This window comes from Bos mutus, chromosome 22 (assembly GCF_027580195.1).
Source record: "Bos mutus isolate GX-2022 chromosome 22, NWIPB_WYAK_1.1, whole genome shotgun sequence".
In the NCBI taxonomy this organism is placed as follows: Eukaryota; Metazoa; Chordata; class Mammalia; order Artiodactyla; family Bovidae; genus Bos; species Bos mutus.
In genome coordinates this window covers 26,316,563-26,333,476 of record NC_091638.1, presented here as the reverse complement: position 1 = coordinate 26,333,476, position 16,914 = coordinate 26,316,563, and the positions used below count along the sequence as shown (strand labels likewise).

The 16,914-nt window shown below is 35.6% G+C and overlaps 1 protein-coding gene across 3 annotated transcripts in view; it reads left to right on the top strand.

Annotated features, from left to right (window-relative positions):
* CHL1 (cell adhesion molecule L1 like) overlaps positions 1–16,914 on the top strand; it is a 226,658-nt gene that overhangs the window by 128,507 nt on the left and 81,237 nt on the right. For all 3 annotated transcript variants that reach the window (XM_070359420.1, XM_070359418.1, XM_070359419.1), the window contains exons 3-5: positions 967–1,147; positions 6,182–6,287; positions 9,430–9,617. In XM_070359420.1, the coding sequence (XP_070215521.1) occupies positions 1,057–1,147; positions 6,182–6,287; positions 9,430–9,617 (385 nt within the window). In that variant the 5' untranslated portion in view covers positions 967–1,056. The remainder of the gene's footprint in view (positions 1–966; positions 1,148–6,181; positions 6,288–9,429; positions 9,618–16,914) is intronic.

Here is a 16,914-nt window from a genome sequence, read left to right as displayed (position 1 = left end):
CTATTATCATGTCAGAATAAAACAAAATCACAAGAGAAAGTAAGGAGAAATTTATATTTTAACCCTTAATATATTTCTGTCAACAATGGAATGAATAAACTTTCTGCCAAAGTGGAAATTAACTGATGCTCTTATGTTTTTATTGAGGCAAGTCTAGATTCATGAATTTTAGTTGTAGTGGCTGGTCTTAACCATTCATTCTTCCTATTCCCTTCCCTGTATCCTGCTATTTACTTTCTGTTAGTGTGATAATTTTGAATATGAACAGTTCTTTTGCCAGGGAAATAAAATATTAAATTTCTGACAGTGAACAACTCAAATGAGGTTCAATGCTTAAAATAAAGATTGAAAATGAGTCACCTTTTGAATGAAATTACTTAACTGAAGTTACTCTCAAAGCCACTGACATTTATTAGAATGTACTAGAGTACATTCCCGGAGAAGGCAATGGCAACCCACTCCAGTACTCTTGCCTGGAAAATCCCATGGACGGAGGAGCCTGGTGGGCAGCAGTCCATGGGGTCGCTAAGAGTCGGACACGACTGGGTGACTTCACTTTCACTTTTCACTTTCATGCATTGGAGGAGGAAACGGCAACCCACTCCAGTGTTCTTGCCTGGAGAATCCCAGGGACGGGGGGGCCTGGTGGGCTGCCGTCTATGGGGTCGCATAGAGTCGGACACGACTGAAGCGACTTAGTGGCAGCAGCAGCAGAGTACATTCCAAGTAAAAATTCCTCTGATCAAAAAAAAAAAAATTATGGGAGTAGTTTATGGTTTACCATATCAACTGTCCTTTATTTTAAATACAAAGAGGAAAAACTTAATTTGTATGAATTTATTTGAGAACAGTTTGATAAAGAGGAAATTATTGCCAACAGAAAAATATATTCAACTTCTGTTATGTTGACCATTTACAGTACATGAACTTAAAGTATGTGTTACTCTTTTGTTTGTTTGTTTCCAGGTTTGTTTGTTTGTAACCAGCTTCTGATCAAAAGTAAGAAAAGACATTACGATTTTCATTCTTTCTGGGCTGCCTCCTTCCTGAAGAGCAATGGAGGTGTTGTTAAGTGGAAGAGGATTAATCACATCTCTAATTTTCTTCCTGTTAAAATTCTCAACAGCTATTGATATACCACTTTCAGGTAAAGTGACAATATTCAATACCTACTTTGGAAGTCCATATTTACATTTTGATTTTCAAGTTGAATAATTATATATTGAACATGTGATTTTTCTGCCATATTTCTACCAGTCTTACAGCAATCTACATGGAATTCATGTTCTCCTTTTAAATTTTTCAGAAGGCTTATACTTGGCTGCTTGCGATAATTAATTATTTTGCAGCTCAGGCTTTTATACTTTTAGGCAAACTTGGCACATAACAAGAAATACAACCTATAGATCGGGTGGTATTTTACCATGTAAGGTAATCTGCAATATTAGCAACAGTTATTTCTTTTATGTATTTGATTAGTTTGTTTTAGAGAGAGTTGTGACTCAGAAGTTAATGGCATTCAACCAATCAGGACAAAAGAGGAGCTGAATGAACTTTGTTTTTCACAATAATTATCTATTCAAGAATGAAAATAATTAGAAAAATATTGAAAATGCATTTTCATAGTACACAACTAAAAGTATAATATAACACCTCTGCAAATTTAAAGCATTCTATGGGGTGAAGTCATATCAAAATGTTAGTCATTTTGGGGGTATATGTATCTTAGCATATGTTGGTATCAGTAAAAATGGATGTAAATCTTTAACCATTATAAATCAACTTGAACAAGTTATAGTAACTAGAAGTTGAAAAATAGTATACCTGGAAACACAATTTATGTAATAATATGTGAAGTATTTAAAGTACAGTTTAGGAGAATTTCCTGTTTATAAGCACTTGGGATTATTTACATATTTTTATCCATACAGTTCAAGTATTGATCCCTACTATCTCTTTTATACCTAATTTGGAGAGTCATAATATAAGATACATTGATCATTATAATCTTAGCATTGAAAATATTCTTTGCAGATCATCTAAACTTCAAAGGATTAGTATTGACCTCAGACCTATTGTACAGATGTACAAATTTAAAGTTCTGTTTTATTCAAAGTGAAAATCTGTTCGCCTACACATCTTATATATTGGCCTATATGTACAAACACTGGTTGAAAACCTGAAATGATACATCTTTAGTTGATTCTTTGGGTTTGAATATGCAGTGCAAAAATTAAGAGCAAGGTTCTTAGCAATCCTTATGGAAAAGAGTTTAATAATTACATTTTCTTCCCAGTAGTGCCAAAGATGTACTGGGATTCCTGATTCAGATTTCTGAGCAGAGACTATACATTTTCTTTCCATCTTTTCTCATTTAGTTCATCAGTGATGGTAGGAAGTTTTGTATTAGTACATAAGACACGTTTTTTTTTTTTTTTAAATTTCTGGTTGTCTCAGTTACTTAATGCATTTTCATGCTGTAATGTCCTTAGACAACAATTGTTATAAAATATTAATGACATGTTTTCAGAACATCTGAAAATTACCCATTTATTTCAGTACTCCAGAGCTCTAACTGGCAAATGAAGTAAGGCAGGTATTCACTTTGAATGTCAACGAGTCTGGTGTCTCTGTAATTGGCCTAATTATGGAGGAAAAGATTTATAATGTAGAATATATATTCTTATAAACACCCAAAGGTTATTAGCTTCATTCCCTGAATAATTAGTTATGGCTGAGACTTTACAACCTTTGCAAATTTAACAAAGAATAATGTTCTAATAAACAAGTTGTTCACAAGTTACTAGCTGATATCTTAGGGACCGTTGCTATTGTGCATCACCCCTCATCATTTATAACTGTAATAACATTTAAATAATATGAATTTGCAATATGCTCAAGACCTGCTCTACACAGAAAGAGGTGGTAGTCAGAACCAAGTAAATGTCAATGAAGATATGAATGTTTTCCACGTGTTATTAAAGTGTTTATAAATGTCCAGTTGGATAAAGCCTGAACTTGGGCTAATGCCACTAAACTGGTAAAATTCAATTATCAGATTCATTAGGCAAAAGTAAAGAATTTTAGAATTGGAAATGGCTGAGTTGTCACACTAGGCTGGCCATTGGTGTTCAAAATGTGATTCATGGACCACTCAGAGTCACAGACATTTGTTCAAGCAGTCCATTTGATCAAATGTTTCATAATAATACCAAGATGTCACTTTTTACTTTTACACCATGTTGATGTTCCACTATGCACTGATGTTGCCAAAGCAATGGTGCTAAAAAGGCACTTGCCCAGCACAGATCAAGGCGTTGGCACCAAACTTATGGAATTCCCAGGACCATATACTTACACTAAAATAACAACAACAAAACATCTTAAAAAAAAAAAAAAGTAAAGTTTTGCTTAAGACTGTCCTCATTGAAACAGTTAAGCATTATTGATTTTATTAAATCTTCATCCTTGAGTACATTCTTCTTAATATTCTGTAGGATGAATTTGGAAATAAATATAAAATAATTCTGCTATGTAACGAATATTCTTCTTAATATTCTGTAGGATGAATTTGGAAATACATGTAAAATAATTCTATGTAATAGGATGAATTTGGAAATAAATATAAAATAATTCTGCTATGACAGTCTGTCTTCCTTGATTGTGTCATTATGTGAGTGCCAAGCCAGATATCATTTTTACTGATAGACAAAATTGCATTACTTTGATGGATATTTTCCCCAAAATGAATCATGGGAGCCTGTCACTTCAACAGAAATAACTGATAATATATATTGTCAATGATAAAATATGAGTGTTTAGGCACATATTAGAATTGTGGAAAGCTTGTATCCTCTACTGTGAGACTGACAGCATCTCCACATTTAAGGCATTTCTAAGATCAGCGATATTAACAAATGTGAAATTTTAATATTGTGTAATGACATGTGTCAGTATTTGGAAGATTTATTTAACTCAGGTAACTGATAGTTTTTCCAGATGGATATTACATGTCACAAAATCATGCGTGATTTAAAAAGCACCCGTGGATAAAACATTTTAATATGACAGAATATGAAAATATATCCATAAGGTTTCTGATTTCATATTGCAAGAAACCTTTAAGAAACTATGCTTGATGAGTTTTGGGGTACTATCCAAAAACAGTGTCCACAAAAATCAGACAGTGAAAGTTGCTCAGTCATGTCTGACTCTGAGGTACCATGGGATGTAGTCCGTGGAATTCTCCAGGCCAGAATACTGGAGTGGGTAACCTTTCCCTTCTCGATGGGATCTTCCCAACTCAGGGATCGAAGCCCAGTCTCCTGCATTGCAGGCGGATTCTTTACCAGCCGAGCCACAAGGGAAGCCCACAAAAATCAGAAAGAACTATAAAATATTTCAGCCTTTTTTTAGGTACACATCTGTGTAAGGTTGGCTCTTCTTCATTTATTGCAACAAAACATAACATATGGAATACAGAGGTAGATAGGAGAATCCAGCCATTGTCCATTAACATATCAGAGATTTGTAATAATGTAAAACAATGCCACTTTTCTCACTATATTCAGTATTTTTGATAAAATGTTATTTACTTTAATGAGTAATAGGATTGTTTTAAGTGAATAAATATTTAGAAGATTTTTCACTTTTAATTCTAATATGGTAAATATTGTTAAATACAACCTACCTTTACAAAACCACTTGAAGATATAATATTTAAGAATGCAAAGGGATCCAGTGACCAAAAAGTCTGTTTACTTGGTTTGAGTCTCTAATTTTACAAATGAGAAAAGTAGAGTGTGGCTCTGGGCCTGGCTTAGGGTCACAGGGTTTGGGGCCTCTTTGTATCCACTGTGGAATACCACCCGTGTGTGTCACACTCAGAAAATGCTTTCTTAGAGCCTATTTGCCAAAGTCAGATTTCAGCTACGGAACCATTTATACTTTCTTAGGAATTCAATCCTGTTTTCTTACAGAGCTTGTTACAAATGTACTAAAATTGTACTGTCTTCCTTTGAAAGCTATTGAATGTTCCATGACAGATTTTTAATGTACATCATGATTGGTGTCCTGTTTTAAAACTTAATCCAAGTTTGAGTCTTCAGCATTAGAACATTTATTTTATGGTCATAATTCTCAAAATGCCATCCCTCTGCTTGAATTGGTGAAATACAAAGCTATCCTCTACTTTTTAAATTTGTCTGGAAGGTATTTAACATGTCAAAAAGAAAAAAAAAATTATCAACAAGATAAAGGAATTTCTGAATTTGAGGAATCGTCTTTAAAGAAACTATTATATATTAGCTATTATTTTTATCCTAACAATCATTAGTGTTAAATTCTATAAGGAGGAGAATACCCTCAAGCTCCCAAGGTGGCAAAATATATTAAAAAATTTATAAATGAGAAGTGACAAATAAAAATCAAGCTCAGGGGAAATATAACAAAATCAATAAATGGAAATAAAAATAAAGAGGAAGGGGGTTATTTTTTGGTAATGATTAGGAGAATCCCAGGGACAGGGGAGCCCGGTGGGCTGCCGTCTCTGGGGTCGCACAGTCAGACACGACTGAAGTGACTTAGCAGCAGCAGCAAAATGCTTCATCATTTTAAAAATGCTGTTATTCATTCGTGGCATGACTGTGGGAAACCACTATACTCATAGGTTGTTTGTGGTAAATATCCTTAGACATGTTTACATTTATCCAGGGTCATTACCATTTGTATCCATGCCTAGAAATTTATCACAGGTAACTAATTCAATAAAGGAAAAAATCTATACACTTAAGGAATGAAGATATAGCCCAATTTCCAAAAATAAAATTATTAGGTAAGTTATCAAATATGGTCAGTGACCAAATATTGTCCGTTGTCAATGACCAAACCAAGTATAAATGCATAAACACATCAACATAGATGAAATGCCAATATAAACTTGGGTGTTTTAAAATTACATTGTTACATTACTGTGGGTTTATAAAAATATATGACAACATAAATGGATGCAGTGAAGTATATTCCCTAGAGCTAACTACATTTTGCAAAGAGGAAGTCAGATTTGTTTTCTAGTTGTACTTACTAATACAGAAAGTGTGTTTAAATTATTTTTGTCGTAGCTAGACTAACTTCAACCAGTTTTTGGAGGGCACATTATTTAAATACTTATTTTAATATTTAGTTCAACAGGTTCCAACAATCGTGAAGCAGTCAACAGTGCAAGTTGCCTTTCCTTTTGATGAGTATTTTCAAATTGAATGTGTAGCTAAAGGAAATCCAGAACCAAAGTGAGTATTGTTTTCAAACTAAGTAGTTGTTTAAAAGTATACAATCCTTTACACTAAATTTTACTCTATCTTTATAAGCTTATTGGACTATAAATCTGCACATTATTGAAGGTAAAAATTTCCAAGTGAATGATAGCTATGTCTATAAAAACAAAGCTTGGTTATTCTATGCATGTTCTTTTGCCAGTTAAAATTATTTTTATCATAAATCATCTTATGTTAAATATTTAGCATAGGCTTTGGCATTGTGGAAACATGCACCGATTGTTTATGAGTGAACAAGCTAGATAGATAACAGAAAATACTTTATTCTATTTATTGAAAGGTGGCATTTATTAAGCCAAAGTTAATATATTTATAAATGTTATTCTATACATATTTATTATTGCATGTCTTAACTGTGACACATATATTCAGTGAATAGGTTGTTACTTGATATTTTTAACTTTGTTATAGAGATGTTAACTCAGATGGCAAAATAAAAATGAAATGGTATATTTTATCTAGTATTTTATTATTAATGAAAAAATTGTTACTATAGGTAATAATAATCTCAGAAAGTTTTTTCTAAGTACATACTAGTTTGGAGAGAAAGAACTGTGAGAGTACTGAAATTAAAGAGGAAAAAGATATGAAGAGAATTCAAGAGTTTAAAGTTCTAAATGATTCTAGAATGAGAAGCAAACCTACAGACTTTCATTGATTTACCTGATCATTTTACATCCACTAAGGATGAAAGAATGGAAATTAATTATTTTAAATTGTGTTGTGAATAACATTTTTATTTCCTGATAATTTGATATTTTAAAAATTATTGGCATTCTTAATTGTCATTTTTCTGTCTTTTACCAAAAATTATTGGCATTCTTAATTGTCACTTTTCTGTCTTTTACCAACTATAATATAATTCATATATGTGAATATGGATAAATTATAATGGAATGAAGGAGAATGTATTAATTACTGCAAATATGGATCAATCAATACTATTATATATAAATATTGGTTAACTTGATTATATCAAGAGATGCACCATACAATCATGGGGGATGATTAATGATGAGTTATATTTATCATGTCAATATCCAGTATCAAGTTTAATTATGAAGTACTAATTCGGAATCATGAATAGAGTATCTGCTATTAGCACTATTTATTCTTCTCAAGTCATATCTAATACAGTTGTCTAAGAATTTTTAATGACTATAGATACTGAAAGAATATTTAATACTATATTATTATTATCTTTATTAGATAATTGATATTCTATCTGAAAACTCAATAAAATTCAATGGACAAAAGAAAATTTTATACATATGAAATTGGTTAATTTTTTTTTTTTAAAGGTGTAATTACATACCTTATTATATAAAATAGAAAATAATTAGAAAACAAAGAAAAAAATCCCATCATAATAGTCAAAGGAACAAATCCAGAAATTCCATTTGTTAGTAACAGCAATATCATCACCAAGAGTGATAGCAAAAACTATGTAGCATCAATTATGTAGCATGTATACTGGGTAGGAGGAGTAAAGAAAACCTTGAATGAATGAAAAGATACAGCATGGCACAAGTTGGAAATGTTTAATTTTGAATATACACAGTTATCCCAGTTCAAGGTATTAGAATTTTAAAGAAAAGATTCTATATGTTATTTGCACCTAAAACCAAAAAAATATGAAAGATGCAGAGAGAAAAGAAGTAAGAGAAGTTGTCAGGAGACAGGCATGCTCCTAAGAAAATTGTGTCTCATAAGATTTTGCTACTCTTTTTGAACAAGCGTCAGGTTATATAAGACTATGTCATCCTGGAGCATATTCACATTGGTGTGCATTATTAATATATAAAATAAAATCTAATTGGGAAGTCACTATATACCTATTAGATTTTTAAAGATTAGAAAAAAAACAAAAAACTTTTTATAACCATGTCCATAGAACGGACACTGTTACATATGGAAGTGGGAATTAAATTGTCTATGTTTTTTCTGGAATATAATTCTTCAGTGCTTATCAAAAGTGATGAAATATTTCTTATGGGTTTATCAATCTCACTTTTAAGGAATTACCATAATAAAATATTTGGGAAATTACCACCCAAAATAAATATGTAGAATTTTTGTAACAATATTGTTCATAAAAGAGAAAAAGTGAAAATGGTTAGGGAAATTAATTAGGAGCCATAAGTCAGAAGATAATGTAGTCATAAAATCTATCTTTAGAGCATTGTAATAATTGGAAAAACTTAAATGGAAAAATTATACATTCATTATGGTCTCAATTATGTTACAAATATGTCTAAAAATATTGATAGACTATATAACCCAATTTGATAATAATTGGCTTGTGTGTTTTTGAATTTTGAGTGAGCTCTTCTCAAATACACACACACACAGACACACACACACGGACATATTATATATTTATATTTTTTAGTCTCCAAATACTGTAATGTCTGAAATATTAGTAAAGATCCTACATTATCTTTTCAACTGGATAAGTTTTAAAATATATCTTTAATTTTAAAAGAACAGAATGAAACTTATCTTTTTTTCCCCTTCCAATTGTCACAGCTTTTTCATGGCTTGTGTCTCAGTCAGTTCTGGCTGCTACAATAAAAATACCACAGACTGAATGGCTTAAACAACAGACACACATTTCTCACAGCTCTGGTGGTGAGAAGACCAAGACCAAGTCACTGACGGATTTAGTATCACCGGCAGCTTTGGTGTCTGGTGATGACCTGCTTGGTGTTCACAGCCAGTCATCTTCTTGTAACCTCACGTGGCAGAAGGGAGCAAGAATGGGATCTCTTTTATAAGGACCACAATCCCATTTGTGAGGACTTCACCCTCATGACATAAACACCTCTCCAAGGCCCTACCCTCAAATACTATTACAATACATTGGGAAATAGACTTCAACATACGAATTTTAGGGAGACATAAACATTAAGTCTATAGCAGTTTATAAGATTTCTCAGATTATTTTAGATACCTTTTTTGTATTGTTATATTCAGTTAAATAGATGTATTATATACTTTTTATTTTAAAATGTCTCGGTTTTCTTATTTCTGTATATTTGTTTGTAAATAAGTTATGATTTTTTTCAGGGTTGCTAACTTTAGTTTTATCTTACAGATTCTTGTGGAATAAGGATGACAAGCCTTTTAATCTCTCTGACCCTCGGATAATTGTATCTAACAATGGGGGGACTTTCAGGATACCAAATGATGGGCACATATCTCACTTTCAAGGAAAATACCGCTGCTTTGCTTCTAATAAGCTGGGGATTGCTATGTCAGAAGAAATCGAGTTTATAGTTCCTAGTAAGTATTGCGGTGCTTCCCAGGTGGCTCAGTGGTAAAGAATCTGCTTGCCAATGCAGGAGACGTGGGTTCAATCCCTGGTTGGGGAAGATCCCCTAGAGAAGGAAATGGCAACCCACTCCAGTATTCTTGTCTGGAGAATTCCATGGAAAGAGGAATCTGTCTGGGCTACAGTCCATGGGGTTGCAAAAGAGTCCTACACAGCTTAGCATCTCAGCAGCAGCAGCAACAGTAAGTATTAGAGAGGAGATTTCATTTAATATTTCAGTGAAGTTTAGTAGGAGTTATCGGAGAAGGCAATGGCACCCTGCCGGGGTCCAGCCCCGGTGGATCCAGGGAATTGGAAGCGGGGACGGCGTCGGCGAGGATCAGGAAACAACTGCTTAATTAAACGTTAATTAAGGATATAAAGAGTAATAGAAGAAGGATAGCTCAGTGAGGAAATTCAGTGGAGAAAAGAAGCTGAATAATTCAGCCAGAAGGTAAGAGAAAGAACGACATGGGGAGACCAAGTTTCGGTGAACAAGGCCCGCACTTTATTTTCCAAAGTAGTTTTTATACCTTAAGTTATGCGTAGAGGATAATGGGGGAAGGGTAGAGTCATGCAGCAAGCCAGGCTTTCTTCCTGCAAACTTATCATATGCAAAAGTTTAGGTGATTTGCATCATCTTCTGGCCCAGAGGCCTGTTAACATTTTAAGACCCTTTCTTCAGAAAACTTATTTTTCTCTAAAGGTGATAAGCGCCACCCTTCAAAAGCATTAGATAAAGTTGCATTCCTACAGAGCAAAGGTGTAGTGAGCTATAACAAGAAAAAGAATTAACTCAAGGGTCCCAGGTTACAAACATTAAAGCTACTATTTACACCAATTATATTAATCAATACACTGCCAGGGACACAGCAGGTAAGGGATATGGAGACTTAGCAGCAAACATTGGCCCAACAAGTGAAAAACCCTTCACCAATACAATTTCTAATCAATCTTTTAACTGCTCAGAGGAATCTGTATTTAGACAGTTTAGAACATCTCATGCCTCTCACAGTTGGGAGGCTCTGAGCAATCACATGTGGCCGGAAAAACCTATTCAGGCAGGCTAGAGGACTTCCAAAGGAGTTTGTAGGTTGAAACACTGTCACACCCAGGAATTATTAACTGGAGCTGTAAGCTAACTCTTTTTTCAGAGAGAGGTAGTGGGGGACAGCCCCCCGTAAAGTCAGAGGTGTAGGTGAAAGCACAAAGCAGAAAGTAGGCAGACTCTGGTTTTGGGGGTAGATGCTCGAGAATTTCCAGGGAGACTCCTGAGGCTTGATCCCGCCTTTGCGTATGCCAAGCCTCCTTCCTCATGACCTTTGCCACGGGCAGAGCTCGCTCCCCGCAGCACCCCACTCCAGTACTCTTGCCTGGAAAATCTATGGATGGAGGAGCCTGGTAGGCTGCAGTCCATGGGGTCGCTAAGAGTCAGACACGACTGAGCGACTTGACTTTCACATTTTACTTTCATGCATTGGGGAAGGAAATGGCAACCCACTCCAGTATTCTTGCCTGGAGAATCTCAGGGGCAGAGGAGACTAATGGGCTGCTGTATATGGGGTCACACAGAGTCGGACACGACTGAAGCGACTTAGCAGCAGCAGCAGTAGGAGTTATACTAGGCTGCAATGAAATAAGATTATTAATTTAATCATCTTATAATTGCCTTATATTTTATTTATAGGGGAAATTATCTTCCAGGTTTTGATATTTAGAAGTTGATGACCATGAAAGCAACATACTCTCGCTGTGTCACTAATAATACATGTAACATGAGGAAAAATAGTATTTGTTTTGCTTCATCCAGTGAAGTTAAATATATTAGTTAGATTTGGCTAGGTTATGCTGCAGTCACAAGTAATCCCCAAGCCTTTGTGTTAATACAGGGTTGTTCCTTGATGAGGCAGTTTGCTGTAGTTCTGGCAGCTCTTCAGAGCAACTGTTCTCCATGTAGCTTTTCAGAGATGCTAACTGATGGATATACCATCATCCTATCTCTGCACCATGTGAGACTTGGACCATCTGGGTCAGAGTGTGGGGGTATAGAACACTGCTTCCCACAAGAAGTCACACAGGCAGCTTCTACTCACCTTGTTGGGGGGGCAAAACAAACGGCGTAGCCCCACCTAACCTCAGTATGAGTGCTCAGTGATATTAGTATAGGTTAGTGATATCTTCCATAGATCATAACCATGGAAAACTACAAGCTCCCTTACCATTAAAGCTGTTATTTATCAATAATTACCCCCAAGAGTAAGCAACTTCTTTATTACCAGATCTGATTTCTGTAGCATGGGATCTCTGATGACTGACTTTCACATTTGGTCATTTATTTTCCTGAATTTTAAGGTATCCAACACTACTTGATTCTAACCAAAGGCTTTAAAGAAAAAAATTCTTAGATATAAAACTGCCAAGAGGTTCTATTGTGCAATTTCTTCTTGCAGAGTTCTAGACCTTTCAGGATATGGACACCTTATGCTGGGGGATTAGAATGTACACAAACCTGGGGAGAACAAATAATTAAAAACGTGTGTGTTATCCTTAAAGTTGGAACAGGAAACTGGGTTTAAATTTTTTTAAGTTTTCTGTATTGTTCTAGAGGAGAGACTATAACTCAAATTTAAAACCTTAACAAGTATTTGTCTTAAAATATATAGAATAGTTACAGTATACATATAGAACAAAATATGAGTGATTTTCACACTCTGGTATCAAGAAGAAAAAGAAAAAGGCAAGAGAGAAGAGAAAAAAACTTAGAAATAAATCTAAACTTCAGTTCAGTTCAGTCACTCAGTCATGTCGGAATCTTTGCAACCCCGTGAATCGCAGCACGCCAGGCCTCCCTGTCCATCACCAACTTCCGGAGTTCACCCAGACTCACGTCCATCGAGTCAGTGAGGCCATCCAGCCATCTCATCCTCTGTCCCCTTCTCCTCCTGCCCCCAATCCCTTCCAGCATCAGACCATTTTCCAATTGGTCAACTCTTCGCATGAGGTGGCCAAAGTACTGGAGTTTCAGCTTTAGCATCATTCCTTCCAAAGAAATCCCAGGGCTGATCTCCTTCAGAATAGACTGGTTGGATCTCCTTGCAGTCCAAGGGACTCTCAAGAGCCTTCTCCAACACCACAGTTCAAAAGCATCCATTCTTTGGCGCTCAGCTTTCTTCACAGTCCAACTCTCACATCCATACATGACCACTGGAAAAACCATAGCCTTGACTAGACAGACCTTTGTTGGCAAAGTAATGTCTCTGCTTTTCAATGTGCTGTCTAGGTTGGTCATAACGTTCCTTCCGCGGAGTAATTTTGCAAATTACTGCAAATTCTGCAGTGATTTTGGAGCCCCAAAAAGTAAAGTCTGACACTGTTTCCACTGTTTGCCCATCTATTTCTTTTTTTTTTTTTTTTTAATCATTTATTTATTTTAATTTGGCTGCACTGGGTCTTAGTTGCTGCATGTGGGATCTAGCTCCCTGTCCAGGGATTGAACCCAGGCCCCCTGCATTGGGAGCGCAGAGTCTTAGCCACTGGACCACCAGGGAAGTCCCCCCCATCTATTTCCCATGAAGTGGTGGGACCAGATGCCATGATCTTTGTTTTCTGAATGTTGAGCTTTAAGCCAACTTTTTCACTCTCCACTTTCACTTTCATCAAAGGCTTTTTAGTTCCTCTTCACTTTCTGCCATAAGGGTGGTGTCATCTGCATATCTGAGGTTATTGATATTTCTCCCTCCAATCTTTTTTTTAATTTAATTTTATTTTTAAACTTTACAATATTGTATTGGTTCTGCCATACATCGAAATGAATCCGCCACAGGCATACATGTGTTCCCCATCCTGAATCCTCCTCCCTCCCCATACCATCCCTCTGGGTCATCCCAGTGCACCAGCCCCAAGCATCCAGTATCGTGCATCGAACCTGGACTGGCGACTCTTTTCATATATGATATTGTACATATATCAGTGCCATTCTCCCAAATCATCCCACCCTCTCCCTCTCCCACAGAGTCCAAAAGACTGTTCTATACATCAGTGTCTCTTTTTTTTTTTATTGCATAATTTCATCTGTAACTATTAACAATGTATATCTGTAAAAGAAAAAGGATAAAAATCCACAAAATGTTCATAATACATCTAAATTAATGTCTTTTTTTTACATACACATGGAAATTTATTTTAATTATGTAAAACATTATATAGTAGCAGACTCATTCACTTAAATATAAACTTTTTTGATTTCACAGTCATAAGTATATCACACCACTGGCACAATTAATATACTATAGGAAATAGTTATACAGAAATATATACGTTGTCAATGCTCTTTGGAAAACTACATAGTACAATACATATGGTCTTTTTTTTTTTTTTTCTCCCAAATCTTCCCACCCTCTCCCTCTCCCACAGAGTCCATAAGCCTGTTCTATACATCAGTGTCTCTTTTGCTGTCTCGTATACAGGGTTATCGTTACCATCTTTCTAAATTCCATATATATGCGTTAGTATACTGTATTGGTGTTTTTCCTTCTGGCTTACTTCACTCTGTATAATAGGCTCAAGTTTCATCCACCTCATTAGAACTGATTCAAATGTATTCTTTTTAATGGCTGAGTAATACTCCATTGTGTATATGTACTGTCTCATATACAGGGTTATTGTTACCATCTTTCTAAATTCCATATATATGCGTTGGTATACTGTATTGGTGTTTTTCTTTCTGGCTTACTTCACTCTGTAGAATAGGCTCCAGTTTCATCCACCTCATTAGAACTGATTCAAATGTATTCTTTTTAATGGCTGAGTAATACTCCATTGTGTATATGTACCACAGCTTTCTTATCCATTCATCTGCTGATGGACATCTAGGCTGCTTCCATGTCCTGGCTATTATAAACAGTGCTGCGATGAACATTGGGGTACACGTGTCTCTTTCCCTTCTGGTTTCCTTAGTGTGTATGCCCACAGTGGGATTGCTGGATCATAAGGCAGTTCTATTTCCAGTTTTTAAAGGAATCTCCACACTGTTCTCCATAATGGCTGTACTAGTTTGCATTCCCACCAACAGTGTAAGAGGGTTCCCTTTTCTCCACATCCTCTCCAGCATTTATTACTTGTAGACTTTTGGATCGCAGCCATTCTGACTGGCGTGAAATGGTACCCCCCAATCTTGATTCCAGCTTGTGCTTCTCCCAGCCCAGCATTTCTCATGATGTACTTTGCATAGAAGTTAAATAAGCAGGGTAATAATATACAGCCTTGACGTACTCCTTTTCCTATTTGGAACCAGTCTGTTGTTCCATGTCCAGTTCTAACTGTTGCTTCCTGACCTGCATACAGGTTTCTCAAGGGGCAGGTCAGGTGGTCTCCCATCTCTTTCAGAATTTTCCACAGTTTATTGTGATCCACACAGTCAAAAGCTTTGGCATAGTCAATAAAGCAGAAATAGATGTTTTTCTGGAACTCTCTTGCTTTTTCCATGATCTAGTGGATGTTGGCAATTGATCTCTGGTTCCTCTGCCTTTTCTAATCTAAATATATAATTAACTAAAGATGAAAGTAAATAAACTAAGTGCTCCAAAATTTAAAAAGTTATAAGCTATTTACCACATTACACATCTAAATCATGAGAAAATAGAATTGTTGAAACTACAAGGGGGAAAAGATATTCCATCTTTTTAATAGATAAATAGATATCTTGAATAAATACTGTTCAAAAGAAAAGTACATATGGCTCTCTTATCAATCAAAATAGACTTGATTTTATAAAGGCTCCCTGGAGATTAATGTACCAGGCATATGTAATAGAAAGGTGTATGGAGAATTTAAAGAACCCAATCACAAGCTCTAGCTAATCAGCGTGTATAGAGCATTATACCTGAAACTGCAGAGTGTTTTTCAGTATTTGATGATACATTAGCTATGAAGTGAATATGACCAAAATACAGTTGAGAAATGGGTATTAAAAAAATCCAAAAAGAAAACATTACCAATGAATATAACTGAAGATGATATTAATGTGTTTATAAATAATTTTACAGATCTCTAAGTTGGAGAAAAGACCCTGATGCTGGGAAGGATTGAGGGCAGGAGAAGGGGATGACAGAGGATGACCTGGTTGGATAGTGTCACAGACTTGATGGACATGGGTTTGGGTGGACTCCAGGAGTTGGTGATGGACAGGGAGGCTTGGAGTGCTGCAGTTCATGGGGTTGCAAAGAGTCGGACACGACTGAGCGACTGAACCGAAGTTGGAGAAGGAAATGGCAACCCAGTCCAGTATTCTTGCCTGGAGAATCCCATGGACAGAGGAGCCTGGCAGGCTATCGTCCATGGGGTCGCAAAGAGTCAGACACAACTTAGCGACTAAACCACCACCACCAAGTGAAGAGCAAAAAAGGAAGTGGCAAAAGATATAAACTTGCACCTCAGATTGCAATGGGCAATACAAATATAAAAATATGCTTCATTAGTAATCAGAAATAGATCTATGGTAACCTAAATAATAAAAGCATTTGATTCCTGCAAATTGGGAAATACAACAGAGTCTGAAAGTAGCAGTTTTAGGTGGGACTTTGCGGCCGGCATAACAGGTATCCACTGTGGAGAGTCCAGTTTACTGCTTGGACTGTGGAGGATGTTGGTCACTGCCTACTTAGTTAAAGATACTCTCACCAGTGACCCAGAAATTCCTCCTCTCTGCTCATGTGCACGTGCCCCTTACCTGTGAGCACCAGGAATAGCTGTGGCAGCATTGCTTGTGTTTTAGAAATATACTGACAAAAAACACAAGTTCATTTGTGATATAATGAAATAATTGTGGCATATTCGTACAAAAATTACTCAGCAGTGAAGACTGATGAACCTTAGAGATGTGTTGAACAATGAAAGCAAATCTCTAAGAGAAACATAAAGTGTGATTTCATTTATATAAGGTCACTATATGTAAAAATGAATATTGTTTAGGATTATCATTTCATGTGGTAAAATCATAGTGTAGAACAAGAGAATGTTGAAAACAAAATTTAGGATGGTAGTTACCTCTAACGGGATGTGGAATAGGTAGGATCTACACCGGATAGAAAGGTGACGGTGCTTTTATGTTTCTCTTACGATGGGTGGTGGGTAAAGAGTGTTGCATTTCTTTCTTTTTATTCTTTACATTTATTTTATGTGGTCTTTATATATACAAAATTAATTAGTATGTAGCATACTGATTTGTCTTAGACATACTGAATTATTAAGTGTGATGTTAGAGCATAGTAG